This window comes from Camellia sinensis, unplaced genomic scaffold, assembly GCF_055761805.1.
Source record: "Camellia sinensis isolate YWXY unplaced genomic scaffold, ASM5576180v1 Unanchor14, whole genome shotgun sequence".
NCBI classification, from domain to species: domain Eukaryota; kingdom Viridiplantae; phylum Streptophyta; class Magnoliopsida; order Ericales; family Theaceae; genus Camellia; species Camellia sinensis.
This window is the reverse complement of record NW_028129020.1, coordinates 4,709,562-4,726,991: the sequence shown is the minus strand read 5'-3', so window position 1 is coordinate 4,726,991 and position 17,430 is coordinate 4,709,562. Positions and strand designations below refer to the sequence as shown.

Below are 17,430 nucleotides of genomic sequence, written 5' to 3'. Positions count from 1 at the left end.
AGATAACAACCATCTAGAGTCATAACAGTGAGATGTTATCTCTCTTATGAAATTTAAGGTTCATTTTTCCTGGATTTTTCAGAAATCAACACTCAATTTGAATTTTATAATATATATAGACATGGTTTTGACCTTGATTTTGAGTGTCATTTGGGTTACCTTCAATTGTAGTTGATTAGGCCTTCATGCTCATAGTCCTTGGTTTGTTTAATCCATTTCCTTTTTCCTTTTCCCTCTTTGGACGTTCTCCTACCCTTTCGGTTTGAATTGTTATGTGTTTGTGTTAATTACTATTCTAACCTTTTAAGTTATCATATACTTTAAAGATAACCTTTGGAATTCTTGTACAGTTTGCGGTTATAGAGTTATATGTTGGAATTCTTTCTCATTTAATTTCAGGTTTTAGTACTTGAGTAGTTGATGGGTTCATTTTTCCTTTTAACTGTCCCTTAAGTGAGCATTCTATTTCGTGGGCTTACTTTTCATTTAACAGTTGCCATTTTGTTATTGACTGCAGTGTCTGCTATGTTACCGTTAGCAAAGCAGTGTGCATTTGAAGAGCCATCTGTTGAAACAATATCCGGTGAAAATGTTTTGACATGGCCACATGTGGTGAGCTCCCTTGTTTTCGGTTTTTCAATGAATTAACTTCTTTGCAGTTTTTAAAAGTTTTCTTGCATTTCAAGTTAAATATAGTCTTATTATTGTTGGTGGGTCTACAAAACATGAAAACTACCTATAAGAAAAAGTAAAATGGAAAATATGGATGAATACAGAAACAACGGACAAAAATAAGACCAGTATTCGTTATTGGCTTCTGATAAAGGAAAAAAATGGTCCAGATGTTAAAACCACTTAGTTCCTTTTGTAGCACCATTTACGTGATCTTAGACGGCAGATTTGAACCATAAAGCTTCACTTTTTCAAGAGGACTATTGTTCTACTGGAGAGCTGTCTCTAGGCTCCATCTGAGCTAGATCTATTGAGTATATCACACACGGTCACGGGATATTTATATTTGAATGGACATAAGCTCACATGATTTGGGTAGAGCTTAGTTAGATGATAAAAGATGGTAACCGAGTTTGTTGGGACATTGCTTTTGAGAGAGATATATGAATGATTTGGAGGTGGAGGAGTTGATGGAGCTTTTTAGTTTTCGTTATGTCCTTCCACTCTTTGGATAAAGAGATGATGTTTTGCTGTGGTTGAGATTGAATTCAGATAGATTTGACATAAAGTTCTATTATGAAGTTTTGGTGGGTCATAGAGCATCTCTTTTCCCATGGAGGGGTTTGACCTTTGATGATTTGATTATGAGGCAAATTCATGTGAGTTTGTAATATGGGTGGAGAGGACAGGGAATCAGTCAGTCATCTTCTTATCTGTTGTAGGATGGCTAGAGATCTTTTGTCTGTCAATCATGTTCTTATCCTTCTTTGTTGTGTTGTTGGTTTGGGGAGAATTCTACAAGAGGTCCTTTGATGCGGTGGAAGAACCTCTTTTCAAATTGACGAGCTAAATTTTTGGTTTTTGGGTGGAGTTGATCCATCCTTGAACCAATTTTTAGAATTTTTGGAATCTATTATGTAGAGCTTGTTTGATTAGTTGCTTTCACCGTTGAGTATTCAAAGTTCAAACTTCACCATCCTTTCGACAAAAAATGGAAAAAGTAGTCCTTTGCTGTTAAGATACAAGGGCAATATCATCCAAGATAAATGTTGAGGAGAAGGAAATCTTGTTGGTTACTGTTCAATGGAACGTTAATGATGCAGTGGAATACATGGGGGATTAGATATCGTTCTAGTAGACGAAAAGGGCTCTCAAATCCTTGAGAAAATAAAACCTTGAATCCACAAGAAAGAGGAAATTCTTAAGAAACTGAATTATATTGCATCAAAGTTGTCTTTGCCATAAGGCTTACATAGTTATTTATCATGAACTAAGCCTCGGAGACCAAGTAAACTTGGACACCAATATATTTAAAATTAGGAAACAATAAACTAATCTTATTCTTGGAAAACAAGAAACTTAAGAAATTAGGAAAAACAAAATCAAAACAAATTAAGAAACCTAATAATTCTAAAATATTTATATTAAATTACAAGAATTCTAATCAAATAATATATTAAAATTAAAAATATAAAAATTCCTAAAATCTCGTCTTACATCTGACTCCTCTTCTTTAAAAGAACTTGTCCTCGAGTTCCATCTACCATCTTCCATGCCAAATAAAGAGATATTTTGAATACCTCATTTTCTTCAGTTGTAATCCCCAAGAAGTCCCCATGAATTGTTTGTGCAAAATTTTCTTCAAGCAAATCTTCAATTGATTGACAAGATCAATCAAATGTATGTTGAAAATCACATCAAAATTTTTGACACCAATAAAATCAATTCTTCCTTCCTTAACATCCATCTGTGAATGAACTGAATTGTGTAATTTTATTGGATCTTGGATCTTTAAAATCGTCTCCTTCGATGAATTTTCACTTTTTATGGAAAAATTCTCAACTTGAGCAGTTTCCTCCTTTGAAGTAATTTACAATTCGAAGGCGTAAGTTTCAATCCTTTCAACAATCTCTGATTTGTCTTGACTTTCTTCATGATATACAGCTGAAATTTCATTTCAATGTTGTCAAGATCTCCTTGTAGAACTTCCTCTGGAGTATTTAAATCTTCTTCATTAGTCTTAAAATTACACCACAAACAATATTAGGATGTGAAATATTTTCTCTTGCAACTACAATTTCATTACAAACTTTTATGAACTCCTTTGAAGTGTCTGGATTCGTGTATGACAATATATCTTTATGATCATTAATGGAAAATTTTCTTGCTAATAACTTTTTCATTATTAACCATGAATTAATTTTGTCCTTACCTTCCCAAACTTGATAATCTTGTCGTCCACTCTTAATTTTGGCTTTAACAGTTTCCTTATGTCATTTAATCCGTGAGTAGAAGTGGATGTATGAAAGGAAATGTGATGTTAGAAGTGTTTTCTCTTCGTTAAGGAATGAAATGCTTCAGTGAGATGCTTCTTATTTTCTCATTTTGGCTGGGAAATTATGTGAAGCATCTTTCTTGTTGGTTGTGCGACCTTGGAGTCTTGGATCCCAAACCTGAACCACTTGACTAACTCAGCTGGGTTTTGATTATATTCTTGCAGGTTCTATCTTTTGTTACATATTGACCTGATAAAAGTTAAAACCTTCCAGATCTGATGATTGTATGGCAGTCTGGTCTCCTTTGAAGGGTAGGAGGAACCAGTGTTTTTAAAGGCTCAAAGCGCACTAAGGCGCCGAAGGTCTCTTGGAGCCTAGGCGCAAGGCGAGGCGCGGGCTTTATTGAAGTAAGGCGCACAGTATTCATAAAAAATAGAAAAATTAATATAGACTAATCATTCATAGTACTAAGACAATTTTTTAAAAAATAAAAAGTAATCAAGATTCAAGACAAAATATAGAATAATTCTCAAAGCCATGAAAGTGCATATTACATAACATTTCAATTTTCAAAGATCAAATAATCCACATTCAATAAAATAAAAACATAAACACTAAACATCTAAAACATAAATATCCAACAAATAATAATATATGTCTTAACACTTAAAAACATCAATATCAAAAGAAAGGGTAGGTTAGGTCGGTGTCAGTCAATCATCATCCTCAACATCAATGGCAAGCAAACTATCATCTTCTTCTCCATTAGTTGATTTGTATCCCTCAACATCTTCCTTCTCTGTGTCATCTGAGCCCGCTTCCTCTTCATCTATTAATTGAAGTGGAGTCAATGTTGATGATTTAGATATCCTCGGTTGTGCCTTTGAGCGTGAACTTGTTGCTCTACTTGCATGGCTACTTTCTTCTACTCCAGAAGCTCTAGCAACAGTGGCCCACGTCAAGCCATCATCATCATCAAACACAGGCTCATTATCTTCATCTGATTCTCCATCCATCCTCCCAAGCAACCACTTATTGCTTTCATCAATATTTTGCAAAGATATGGGATCAAGAGTGTTGCGCATGTCATACCTAAATCTCAATGTTCTATTGTGTTTGACATACACTAAATCATTGAGACTTTGTTGTTCCAATCTATTTCTTTTCTTGCTATGAAGCTGCAATTATTAAAAAGATATTAAATTCTATATAATTAGAATAAAAAATATTTGAATTGAACAAAAAATTAGTTAGAATGTTAAATACTCACATATTCGAATACACTCCAATTTCGTTCACAACCCGATGAACTACATGTTAGGCTAAGGACTTTTATGGCAAAAGTTTGCAAGTTTGGAGTATAAGAACCATATGATGCCCACCAATCAGCTGCGATAATCCACTAGTTAGAAATAATTGTTACCAAGTATTAAGTTTTACTAAAAGTATTACTAAAAATAAACTCTATGAGTCTATAATATATTACCTGGTGCTCTTGTATTTCTTTGCCTAATCGCAACAGACTTGCCAAAAAAACTCTCAGCCTTCATATAAATACTCATCTCATTAGTGATCAAATCTTGAACAGTGACATCTGGGACCAACCTTTGCATGCATTCATAAAACCCATTCATCACTTCATGATCTCTTTGCACCTCTAACGCTTTTGGGTAAAAGAATTATGGGTTAAGAAAATGTGCAGCTGCATGTAAAGGTCGATTGCAATTGAACATCCCATCTTTTGTCAATGATTTCGAAAATTTCATTATACTTCTCTTCTTTATGATCAAATGAACTTGCAATGCATTCTTTTGCTCTATCCATTGCCTCATAAATGTATCTCATGGGAGGTTTCTTCTCGGTATCAACCAATCTAAGCACTTTGACAAGAGGACCCGAGACCTTAAGGGCAAACACAACAGTATTCCAAAATGAAGGCATCAACAAAGTTTGTGTCATTCTTTTACCTTGTGGCTCCTTTGCCCATTTGCTTGAGGTCCAGTCTTCGGAGGTGACCATCTTTCTCAAATTGTTTTTTTGTTGATGCATCCTAGACAAAGTCAAAAAGGCGGTTGCAAATCTAGTTTTTGCAGGCTTGATCAAATTCTTCAAATTTGTAAAGCGCCTCATCATGTTTAGCAATGTAAGCCGATTGTAAATGTAGCCATGTACTGCAATACCCCTTTCAAATGTCTTTTTCAGTCTAGGTATCTTGAAAATGTCTTCTAACATCAAGTCCAAACAATGAGCAGCACATGGTGTCCAATACAAGTGTTCATACTTAGCTTCCAAAAACCTCCCTATAATGTAACAATAATGAAGAATTATTATTTTCAAGTTTTTAAATTTTAAATACAAAATAAACTATGAGTAAACAATTTTGATGTAAGGAATGAGGAAATATTCTTACCCGCCAATACATTAGCTGCAGCACTATCAGTGATAACTTGCACCACATTCTCTTTTCCAACTTTCTCCACAAACTTGTCTAGTAATTCAAATAGCTTTTGCCTATCCTTTGAATAGCTAGAAGCATCAACTGACTCAACAAACATGGTTCCTCTTGGACAATTAACTAAAAAGTTAATCAATGTCCTTCCTCTCTTATCAGTCCAACCATCTGCCATTATGGAACACCCGTATTTTGCACAATCCTCTTTATGATACTTCATCAAATCTTCAGTATGTTTCACTTCTTTTTTGAGTTGGGTAAACCGCACTTCATGGTATGTCGGTGGCTTCATACCAGGACCATATTGGCCAATGGCTTCAATCATTGGACCAAAACTCTCATAATTTACTGCATTAAAAGGGATGCTAGCATCATACATCCACCTTGCAAATCTTTGTAGTGCCCGAGCTCTCATTTTTTTTTTGTAAGGTTCATTTGCATCAATTTTGGTTTGTTTCCCTTTTGCTTGGTCTTTTCGATTTTTCACCACTGATTCAGGATTGGGTGTGAAGTAAACATCCATAGGCCCTTTTCTCTTTGGCGTTTTTGATTTGGATTTGGATTTGGATGAACCTTGGCTACTACTTGTCAACTTGCGGTGTTGATTGACATTGATCTCAACGACATCTTCATCTTCATCTTCCATGTCCATGTCATCGAAATCAGGCAACATGTTCATTTCTTCTTTTTGTGTCTTTTTTTTGGACATGAACTCTCTAATCTCTTCTCTTACATGAGAAGGACACTTCGGGCAAGCAGTGACATTCCTATAACCTCCCGCAAGGTGTTGTTTCACCCGATAAACACTTCCATTTGATACTTTACCACAAAAATTACACTCAAACTTGTTTAAATTATTCTTCTCCACCAAATGGGCATATTGCCACGCCGGATCTTTTCTATTACTTTCCGATGTCATTTTCTACTTAGTACTTACTACACAACACAAAAAATAAATAACAAAAAAATAATTTCAGTATAATGAATGTAATGCATGTTATGTGATGAATTAATTAATGAATGTAATGTATGAATGAATTTTCTATTTTTTTAATTAATGATGAATTAATTAATTAATGTACATTCCATTACATTTATTCCTATGTTACATTCAATTTTCTATTAATGTATAATGTATGTAATTTAATGTATGTAATGTATGAATTAATTAATGTTATGAATCAATTTTCAATTTTTTTAATTAATGGTGAATTAATTAATTTCAGTATAATGATGAATCAATTTCAGTATAATATAATCATAGTAAATGTAATATATCTATTTTTTTATTTATGTATGTATGTATGAATTAATTAATTAATTTATTTGTTTATGTAATAATCAGGGTTATGAAAGTCAAATAATTGAAAAAAAAAATTTATTTATTTATTTATCATAATCAATTTATTTATTTATTTATTTATGAATTAATTAATTTATCATAATCAATTAATCAAGTTATTTATGAATTTATTTATCAATTAATTAAGTTATTTATGAATTTATTTATTTATTTATTTATTTATCATAATCAAAAGAAAAGAAAAAAAATAAAAAATAAAAACAGATCACCTTCGACGAAGGTAAAAGAAAAAAAAAAAAAAAAAAAACAGAGAACCTGCGAAGCCGATCGAAGAAGAAGGAGAAGGGGAGAGAGTCGATCTGCGAAGCCGATCGAGGTCGAACTCGAGCCTGCGAAGTCGATCGAAGTCGAGTCGCAGAGGAAGAGGAAGAGACGACTTCTTTTTTTTAACACAGGTTCGTAATCGATCGATTAGGGTTATCTGAGTCCTATTTGTCTCATATGGTACATGGGTCGTAATCCTCTATGATTACGAGCCATTCGAAAGGTTATCTAAGTCGTTAGATCAGATCTACAACCTGAACACTGAGTCGCGCCTAGGTGATCGCCTTGCGCCTCTCTCGCCTTGATCAAGTCGCGTCTAAGACGAGCGCCTGGTTCAATTCACCTCGCCTGGTACCTGTACAGGCGCAGATGCTGAGCCTCGACTCGCCTTGCGCCTAGGCGTGCGCCTAGGCGCGCCTTTGACAACACTGGGAGGAACCTCTCCTGAAATTAAATAGCAAAATATTTTTGCTTCTATTTTTTTTGGGTGGATCAACTCAGTCCTTGGAGATCACCTTACCCAAATCTGAATTATCAGTGTATAAAGTAAGAACAGTTTCCATGAGTTCACAATACTATGATTCAAAGTTTTGATTTTGCTGGAGGAATGTTCATCAAAGGGGCACTGATGTGCCAACCAAACACTTATTGGTCCATGGATGTGCTCCAAACTTGTAAATAGATTGTTGACACCTTCAGTTCCTTAGGCTGCATCTTCTGTTTGGAAGTTGACTTCTTTTCAAGATAGGAGATCTGATGTTTGAGCACTTTGGTTCTGTTGCTCTCCTAGAATAGTCTTCCTGTCCCTCAATGCACACCTCCTCCCCAACGATACCTTCATTTTGTTCTCTCTTCCTCTCTCTCGGGGGGATTGGGGGTGGACATCATTATACTTTTGTAATGGCTGCTCTTCAATTTTGTTAGTTGCATTTCATCTCACATTTCTTGTAGATGGCTCTTGTTTTCTCTGACCCTTTGAACCTTTCTTTTAGGTGTAAGTTCCATCTTTCCTTTGCCTACTTTGTGTCTGTTAAAAGATTATGAAAAGGGGGACAAGACTAGGCATGATTTGTACTCTCATAGTCAAGAAAGTCTTTCTGTTGCTTTTTTAATTTTATTTTACCTTTTTCAATGTTTTTTACTTTATTTGACTGGAAAGAGGACAAGAGGTTTTATTTGACATTATTCTTTTAAATTTTTTAGTTTCTTATTGTTGTTCTTCGATGTCTTTTTGAGTCTAGTGTGAAATACATATATATAGGGATTGTAGGCTTATTTTTGGATTGGCAAAAGAAAATTTTATTGATGTGATCAAATGAGTACATTTTAAGCAACTCACTAATACATCAATAACACTCAAAATAAACATTCTTAATGCTGGAAAAGCGTTCCCAACTACGATGACACAAACTCCCAACAAAACAAGAAAAAGCAGCGCCCAAGGTTAATAAAACTGAAAGAAATAAGGTTGGCTAGATATCAACTAAGCAAAACACCATAGCTCAAACAGAGCATTACAATACAACATACATTTCAGAACACCAGCAAAAATGATAAATCTTCAATCCCAAAGTTACCAAGCTTAATCATAAATGATTTTCCAGTAAGCCAAAAGCTGGTAATGAGTCCTCAAACCACATACCAATCATCACCGAAAACTGCAGTGAGGCACTGCCACTATGGCCCTTCTTCACCTGATCCTTTTCCTCTTAAAGAGACATGGTTTGCAGCAAATCCCTGCACATCTTCTGAATATAAACTAGTTGAATGAACGCTGCACATTATATAATTACCTCTGGCAAGCAGCTGCTCCTCTCACACACAATCCTTTGAATTTTCAATAATCAAACGCCTCATAAGTTCCTCTAAACACCCAATCTCTGATAGCTAAATTCTATAAGTTTCTGGGGAGATGGAAGTGGTTGGTGGCTGGTGGCTGGTGGTGTGGAAGAGGATGGTGGTGGGACTTGGTGGAGAGAGGAGAGAGATGAGGTTGTGTGTGATCGTAGGAGGCTGGTGGCCAGTGGTTGGTTGGTAGCCGGTGGCTGGAGGAAGAGGATGGTGGTGGGTTAAGGTGAGAAGGGGAGGGGAGAGAAGTGGTGGTGAGTGGATGGTGGTTGACGGCTGGTGGTCGGTTGTGAGCCAGTGGTCGGTGGCAAGTGGCTGGTGGCTGGGAAATTATAATCGATGCAGTGCCGATTTATTTCATGCTTCACATGTTTCGAGATGGATGCTATGTTTGCTTCTTTCACACGTACTCTGAATTTTCAATGATCAAATGCCTCAAGTTCCTGTGTATCTTCTCATCCCCGTCCTCCCATTGAAAACTACACTGGAATTTTTCCAATACGTCAACAACCCACTTTATAAGTATTGTAAACTTGTCTTAAGCAGTTATCAAAGCAAGGGAAATATTGGTTCTTAACTTTACATTACAGGTCTTCGATTCTCAGTTTCTATGATGCATATTTTTTGTTTACGTAAGTTGATCGTCATGTTATGATGCATGTGCCTTACGAGTGGCATGCACTTTGGGGGTATTGTATTGGTGTGAGTGGTAGTTTCGAAATTGTTCAGCTATGCCTGAAGTTGTTTTCTTTAGGTCATATTGCCTAGAGGTTGTGTCTTGTGTGATTCCCAGAAGACTAATTTATGGCGTGCTTACATGTATATAAATATTTTGTGGCAATATCCTGATGTTAAGCTTTGTAAATTGATTGTTAACTTGGTAACAGGTAAAGCACGTGGACTGCTATACAATTACAAGTCGTGAGCTAGAATCAGTTACAACAAGTTTTAAATTTAAGTCAATGATGCGGGGTAGAATCTCACTCTCTCTCTCTCTCTCTCTCTCTCTCTCTCTCTCTCTCTCTCTCTCTCTCTCTCAGAATCCCCTCTTCTCAAAACAATCTTGAAGGCCTTTTGATTTGTTGTAGAACTAAATGTATGTCATAGTATCTTTTGATTTCAAGATGTATCTATAGCTCGAAATACAGCATCCTACTTTTCATCTCAAATGACTATTTTTTCCTTTATATGTTTTCCTTTAAATGTTCTTTCTAACCTGTTTCATAATGTTGCAAATGGGAAAAAGGAAATTAGAAATTTATAAGAAGGCTTGAGCTTGGTTTTCAGAGGACTGTGAAAGAGAGGGCCAAATCATTAATGAGTTTTTTTATTTTTACTAAGGTTGTATTCTTTGGGTTTGATAAATTGACCAGGGATGGAAGGTTGGATTGGTTTCCAATTGGTTTGGGTTCATTTGTAGATGGCTTCTTGTCCTCTTTTTATATTCATTTAAATTCTAATTAATGAAATCTCTTTCTGTTGTTGATCAAAAAGAAAAAGACAAAGACAAAGACAAAGAAAAAGAAAAAGAAAAACCTAGTTGGTTGGAAAGACCCTTCGGTGAAATGGAAATAAGAGACAATTTTTTATTGTGAGGGAGAAACATTTCTGCAGACTGATATTTTTAGTATGACCGTTTTTCAAGATTGCTTTGTTGTTGTTAAGCTTGATTAGATCAAGGCCTTTGTTGAAATTTTTGTATGTGTCTAAGAGTTAGATTCATCTAATTCTCATGTGAAGGGCAGTATGACAAGGCTAGATTTCATATTTCTTAAATAGTTATTTTATTTTTATAGGTAATGTGAAGGGCAGTATGACAAGACTAGATTTTGTATTTCTTAAATACTTATTTTATTTTTATAGGTAAATAGAAGTCTTATGCATAATTTGGTTACTTATACATACTTATTAGCATTTCAAACTAGGCATGTTGAATACATATCTTGTATCCTTATACAAGTGTAATGGGTTTTACACGAGTATTTTAGAAATTTAGAAGAGTCCATGTAGCATAGGTTGTGAGTAGTTATGGGTGATACCATTTCTCTTTCTCAGGGTCCTTTTTTTGAGGTGCTAGATTTTAGATATAACTTTAATAGTAAATGAGGCAGTGGTGTATAGATCTCAAGACAATGAAGGTGTTATTTTCAAGGCTTATCTTGAAAAAAGCCTATGACCACATGAAGTGGGGATTCTTGGATTTTGTTATGGAAAGAAAGAATTTGGAGTAATATGGAGGAAATGGATGTAGGGTTATCTATTTTCAGCAAAATTGGGTGATAGTTTTAAACCCACTAGGAGTCTTAGAGAGGGTGATCTCTTTTTTCTCCCTTTTTGTTTAACATTAATGGTTGGTGTTCTGGGTGGGTTGTTTGACAGGGCGAAGGAGGTGGATTTAGTGGATGGTTTTTTGATATGTAGAAATGGTGTTTCAGTGTGTCGTCTTCAGTTTGCTTGTGATTCTATTTTATCTCTTCTATTGAGGAGGCTAAAATGGTCAATGTGTTCTATATTCAGAGTTTTTAAAATGGTTTCTAGGGCTTAAGGAGAATATGAATAAAAGCACCATAATTGGGCTTAATCTTCCAAAAGGTCGATTACAAACATTAGTTGGGTTATTGGAATGCCCCATTGAATCTTTGCCATTGAAATATTTAGTGATTTGGAATGCCCCATTGAATCTCTGATACTGAAGATTTCTGGAATCTAGTGATTTAGAAGATTGGTTAGAGGTTGGATGGGTAGAAGAGAACCTTGTTATCTAAATGGGGAGGTATACTTTGGTCCAGTATGTGTTGTCTAAGTGTACTTATCATTTATCTTTGTGTAGATTTCAGTGAGTGACAAATAAAATTGGAAAAAAAATGATGAGAGATTTCTTGTGGGAAGGTAGTGGTGAAGGTAGGTAAGTCCACTTGATTAGTCGGGGATTTTTTTTCTTCCTAAGAATAAAGGTGGCTCGCTTTGAGACAACATTACAGAAAAGAATATAGACTTGTTTGGAAAATGGTTATGGGCATTTCTTTGTGAGTGCAATTGTTTACGGCATGCAGTCATTAAGAGTGTATCGGATTTAGTGCAATTCTTTATCACTTACAGTCATTAAGAGTAAGGGATTTAGGGCAATAGTTGGGATTCTCATGTTGTTAACTAGAGAATTCTGGATAATTATAGAAATTTATTTCTCAAGGTCTATATTGATTCTCTTGGTCCATTTGTTTTATTATTAGAAATGGGCAGGTCTGCTTTTGGGAGGATGTACGGAGGTTGAGGTTTCATTTGCTCATTTATTTCCTTTATTGTATTGTTTATCTCGTTTGTATAATGCTTCTAAGGTGTCTTCTTATTCTATCCATATTTCTTGGAACTTCAATTTCACCCCCAAAAATCTTAATAATCGCTAGGAAGCATGGAATCCTCTCCCATATCAATGTATCAGCGTTAGACGCATCTGGGACACGCATACACGCGTATAATAAGTGCATGAATTTTTTTTTGAATTACTGACACTTGGAGACATGTTGAGAACATGCTATGGGACACACTTTGGACATGATAATGACACTTTCAGGGCACAAATCTGATTTTATTTTTTTGAAAAAAAACTAAATAAATACTCAAAAAGAAAGGAAGATAGGGAGAATAAGCTAAATAAGCTATTGCATTGTATCCACTACATTTAAAAATAAGTAAACTCACGTCCTTGATGTTGTGTAGTTGTTGACTAATTTTTGGATAGACAATCTTTTGGTTTGTGTCAAATGTGAAATTATGAAATTTTTGAATGCCGATAAAAAAATTATAGAATTTTGAATAATGATTAAATGAAAAAATATATTAATGCTTATTTCTTGAATTTCATTTAGTGATTAGTCTTTTTGATAACTGGATAATATTTTTGTTATTTGTGTGTTTGTTATTCTTTATTTAATTTAAATAATGTTTTATACTGATTTATAATATATACATATATATATATATATATATATATATATATATATATATATTTATTTATTGAAAGTATCCTTGGCACGACTGTGTCTTAATTTTTAGAGAAATGCTGCGTCTGCATATTCTTATTGTGTTGTGTCCATGTCCTATGTCAGTATCCATACTTTTTAGAGTAGTGCCTATGGGAGCATTTATATATAATCTAAATATAATTATATTAATATATTGTAAGAGATTTTTTTTCCCTCAGTTATAATATATATGTTAACATATATTGGAGATTAGTGTCAATTACAGTTTTTATTTTTTTTTATTCCTTGTGTGTGTAAATATATGTTAATATTATGTAATTATTCAACACTAGAATAAATTGAAGTTTTTTTTTCCTATAATCTAATGGCTATTATAGATTTTTTCTTACTTTGTAGCTTCTTCTTCTTCTTCTTCTTTTTGTTTTCTTTGGGATTCATATGTTGAAAAGGTCCCATCTCAGTTAGGAATGTGGTTTTAACTAGATTCTTGCTCTAACAAAGAATCGTTGTTTTGAAGTAGATTCATCACCCCCAAGAGGAGGTTCCTGCAACTAAAGTAGAGATTGCTCTAATTGGTAGACGTGGATTGCTATCATTTCCCTCTCGTGCTCAGATGCTGTTGATTGATTAGTGGGGGTTTGGCCTTAATAGGAAAGCCCAAATTCTTCAGAAGTGTAGTTTGTGCAGTGTTTTGGAAAATTTGATTGGACAGAAATGCAAGAATGTCTTAGGCAGATATAGGGGGTTTATGGGATAAATTTTGTTATTTGACTATTTTTTTTTGGCCTGAGGGTCACCTGCTTTCAATGGAGTCACTTTGTTTTTGATTAGTAGAGATTGAAGAGTTGCGTGCGATATGTAATCTTGTTATCTTTACTCTTTTCTTGGTGTACTTTTCCTTCTTTATAGTCTAGTTTTCTTTCTCTCTGTTTATTTTATAAAGTTTCTTTTTTACTTCTAAAAAAGTTATTTTTTATCTCAAAGAATTAAAAGGCTGGCAAACATTTTTGGTTTAAATTTGACATTGGCTCTTCTGTTAAGTCACAATCCTTTTCAGGGTTTTACAAATGGTTTTTTGTTACTTTTGTGATGTAATATTCTAATACTTCAATTTTTTAATTTTATTTTCATCCAGCTCCGTTTCACGGGTTTGCTTTCTGGTTCGATGTTGAATTCAGCAGCCCTGCAATATTCCCCACTGACAATAATGCACCATCTTCAGTTATCGAGTCTCCGACTGATCATCCTATCGATGGTAGTCAAAGGAAGAAGCGTGCAAATCCCAATGAAGCACTTGTGCTGTCTACTGCACCTGAGGATCCTCCAACACATTGGCAACAGGTAATCATTGCCAGATGGTTGCTTTTTTGTTTGTTTGTTTGTTTGTCTGCAGTAGGTTTGTGCTGGAACATGTACTTAAGATACATATAAATGTGTGAACTCCTAGGTAGTTGCATCGCCCATTTGACATGTGTGAACATAGAAAGAAGATAAAGCCATTTTTTTGGCTCATTTCGGGGTTGTGTGGAAGTAGTAACTTTTGAACATCTCAAGAATGGGTGGACACGAGGGTGTGAAGGAATATTATTCATTATGTTTCTTTTATTTGGATTTAAGTCAACCAAAATTTATTGACTAGATTCATGTAAAAGTAAGGAGTAGAGTGAACTTGCCAGATGCTTTTTGGGAGTTACTATTAGAGGTTGGCAATCTTTGCATCCAATAGTTGTTCTTTGTGATTTCTGAATTTATAAATTGAAAAAAAAAAAAAAAAAAACAACTGTTGGCTTCTGGTTTCAATTGACTGAAATGAGGTGTTGGCGAAGCAAATCTTGTAACATACCTGTTCAGTGCATGAAGTGGATTCTAATTCCAATACTTGTCAGGTATCAAAATTAATGGAGAAATTTGGTGTCCTCATGTTGTTAAGTTGCTTATAATGAGTTATTAGTACCAGTATCATTCTCTTTAAGCTGAAGATGCCTGCCTTTAGAAGCTGTCAAAACTTTTCCCGTGATCTTTTCATTGGGTACTTTTCATTTTGTATAACATATTAACAACAGAACTAGTAGGAGTTCTATGATGCAACTGCAATCTTGGGAGAGGTCAGCGGTATTTGTAGAAACCCTACAAGATGTGCTTTTTTGGAAGAAATGTAAAGAAAGTTCCTAAATATTACCATAGACACTTCTGTCTGGATTAAAAAGGTTTCTTGATGATTGTGTGACCCATAGCCTTCACTTTAAGCTTCCAAAGCCTATTATACTTGCTTAGTCATTCAATACATTGTTGGATACTCCTTTTGTTTCTTGATTTTCTTTGGTGATTAGCTATATTTCTTCGAAAATGGTGTCAAGTGATGCATTTTCTATCTTTCTTCCGTGTGCCAATTTGGTTAACAAATCATTTGTGCAGACATTGATCTACTTTTACGATCCAATAGAGGTAGAACAAGATCAAGTTATTAGTGGATCTGTAACATTATCACAAAGCAAAGAAAACCCTCGATTCATGAATATTCATCTTGAATACGCGTAAGTTACAGTCATAATATATGTTTCAGAGCCTTTCAATGTCAACTCCGTTTTATAAGTGTGCTAGCAATATCCTCAGATCGAACTTTTTGCTTCTGCAGGTCAGGTGGGCGTGCGTATGTCAAAGAGTCAGTAATGCGATGATCCTCTCCATAATTATACGTGTTTGCAGTGGTTCATTGAAGTTAAAGCTCAAATGACCTTTCCCTGGGCTACACACCCTGCAGAATTTACCTGTTGAATCTAATTGAAATGTAACAGTTTTCAGAGGGTGAATTGATGGCTTTTATCTATTTTTAAACTAAACTAACGACAAACATGGTTGTAGGTGTATCGGTTTTTAGGTAGATTTTATGGTGAACCCTGCTGGTGGTGTTCTGAGAATGCATTAATGGTGTTTTTTTTTTTTTTTTGTGGGGGGGGGGGGGGGGGGGGGGCGCTAAGTTGTATTTTATTCAAAATAGATTGAAGGATTGTCGAGGGAATGTTTAATTGTTCGAGTTTATTGTTTGTTAATCACTTCACTTTCTTTTCTTTTCCTGTTCTTTTTTTTTTTTAAATGCCATTTTGGGGCAAAAAATTTAATGCTGTAAACATCAGAACACATTGTTGGATGTACAGAAAAGGCGACTTTTATTGATCTTCATTATAATTGCTTGTTCCTTTGCAATTTCAAATTAATTTCAAGGTTGAGTCATTCAGTCTGTGGAAGCTTATGATTTTTTTTATAGTCCAATGAAGGGATATGAGGAGATTCTGAGATTATAATTAACATAGTGATGGAGAAGGAGATCTGATTTGGGTATATCTAGAAGTCCCTAATGTCTACTAGTTAAGCTGTGTTTGGATCATGTATTGGAGCATGGATTTGGATAGGAAAATGTTTCAATTCTTTTTTTAAGTTTTGTTTTTTCGTATTTTTTGTATATATTTTTTATTTTTTTATTTTTTGAGATTAAAGTTGTGTTTGATTTATAGATTTGGATAGAGATTTGGTGGGGGTGTAAAATCATCTCAGGCCTGCTGTCAACTCAAAACCCACCCGTTGTCCGGAGCAGCCAGGTTCGAGCCAGAGCCCATCTCTTAGGCTTGGGCCTAGATTGTGTGTTTTTGGGGACCGGTCTGGCTTGTGAACTCGATTCAATTGGCTTGGCCCATTTCAAGGCTCAGCCTGCCCGAGGTTTAATGACATTTTAAATCTATTTTGGTGAATAAAAATAAAATAAAAAATAAAAAAAAGTAGTTAGGCTTGATCTAATCCTGAGTACACCTCGGGCTTGGGCCAAGATTTTGTGAGTGGCCCAGTTCGGTTTGATTTTTGGCGGGAGACTTCTAGGCTTGAAGTTGGGCCAGCTTGAGCCTGGGTGAGCTGGGCTGGGTCATTTTTACACCCTTGGAAAGAAAAAAAAATTATGGGTGAAATTTGAATGAAATATAATTAGATTTCACAGACTTTTTACATTTTTCATTTATCTTTTTTTATTTAAATTTTTAGTTAAATTTATAATCTAAATACAGCTTAAATGATAGTTTGTATTCTATAATGTGATAGCCATAGCTTGGAAGCCCTTTTGGATCTCTGATTTTAGAAATTCATATCGTAGTATTTGATGCAGGTTATCTTTACAGTTTGAGAAGAAATGGTTTAATTAAAAAATTGGAGTAGGAATATTGGGAAATTCTAATGAGGCTGTATCATATGCGCTCAAGGATGGAATTAGAAAATTAAGTTAGAGGGAGGCCTATTAATTATAATTTTTTATTTGAAAAAAATTGTGATCAACAGTAAGATAAAAATATTTTTATGAGCTAAATTTAAGCCAAAAAAAATAAAATAAATATTCATTATTAATAGAAACAAATCAAAATTTTATAATAGTGTCGAATAACTAAGTGTGGGATGGTGATGTAAGTTGTAATTTTAGCATAAAAAATCATGGATCAAAATCCCTAATTTTAGAAAATAAAAACATATCGTTTATAACACAAATTATTATGAAATCTATTTAATTTTTATTTGACAAAAAAATATTAAAGA

The 17,430-nt window shown here is 34.4% G+C and overlaps 1 protein-coding gene across 1 annotated transcript in view; it reads left to right on the top strand.

Annotated features, from left to right (window-relative positions):
• The window catches only part of LOC114275084 (putative protein arginine N-methyltransferase 6), a 31,953-nt gene extending 15,909 nt beyond the window's left edge, over positions 1-16,044 (top strand). The window contains exons 9-13 of the mRNA XM_028217070.2: positions 518-612; positions 9,763-9,847; positions 13,994-14,199; positions 15,274-15,392; positions 15,494-16,044. Of these exons, the coding sequence (XP_028072871.1) occupies positions 518-612; positions 9,763-9,847; positions 13,994-14,199; positions 15,274-15,392; positions 15,494-15,536 (548 nt within the window). The 3' untranslated portion in view covers positions 15,537-16,044. The remainder of the gene's footprint in view (positions 1-517; positions 613-9,762; positions 9,848-13,993; positions 14,200-15,273; positions 15,393-15,493) is intronic.
• The last annotated feature ends 1,386 nt before the right edge of the window (positions 16,045-17,430 follow it).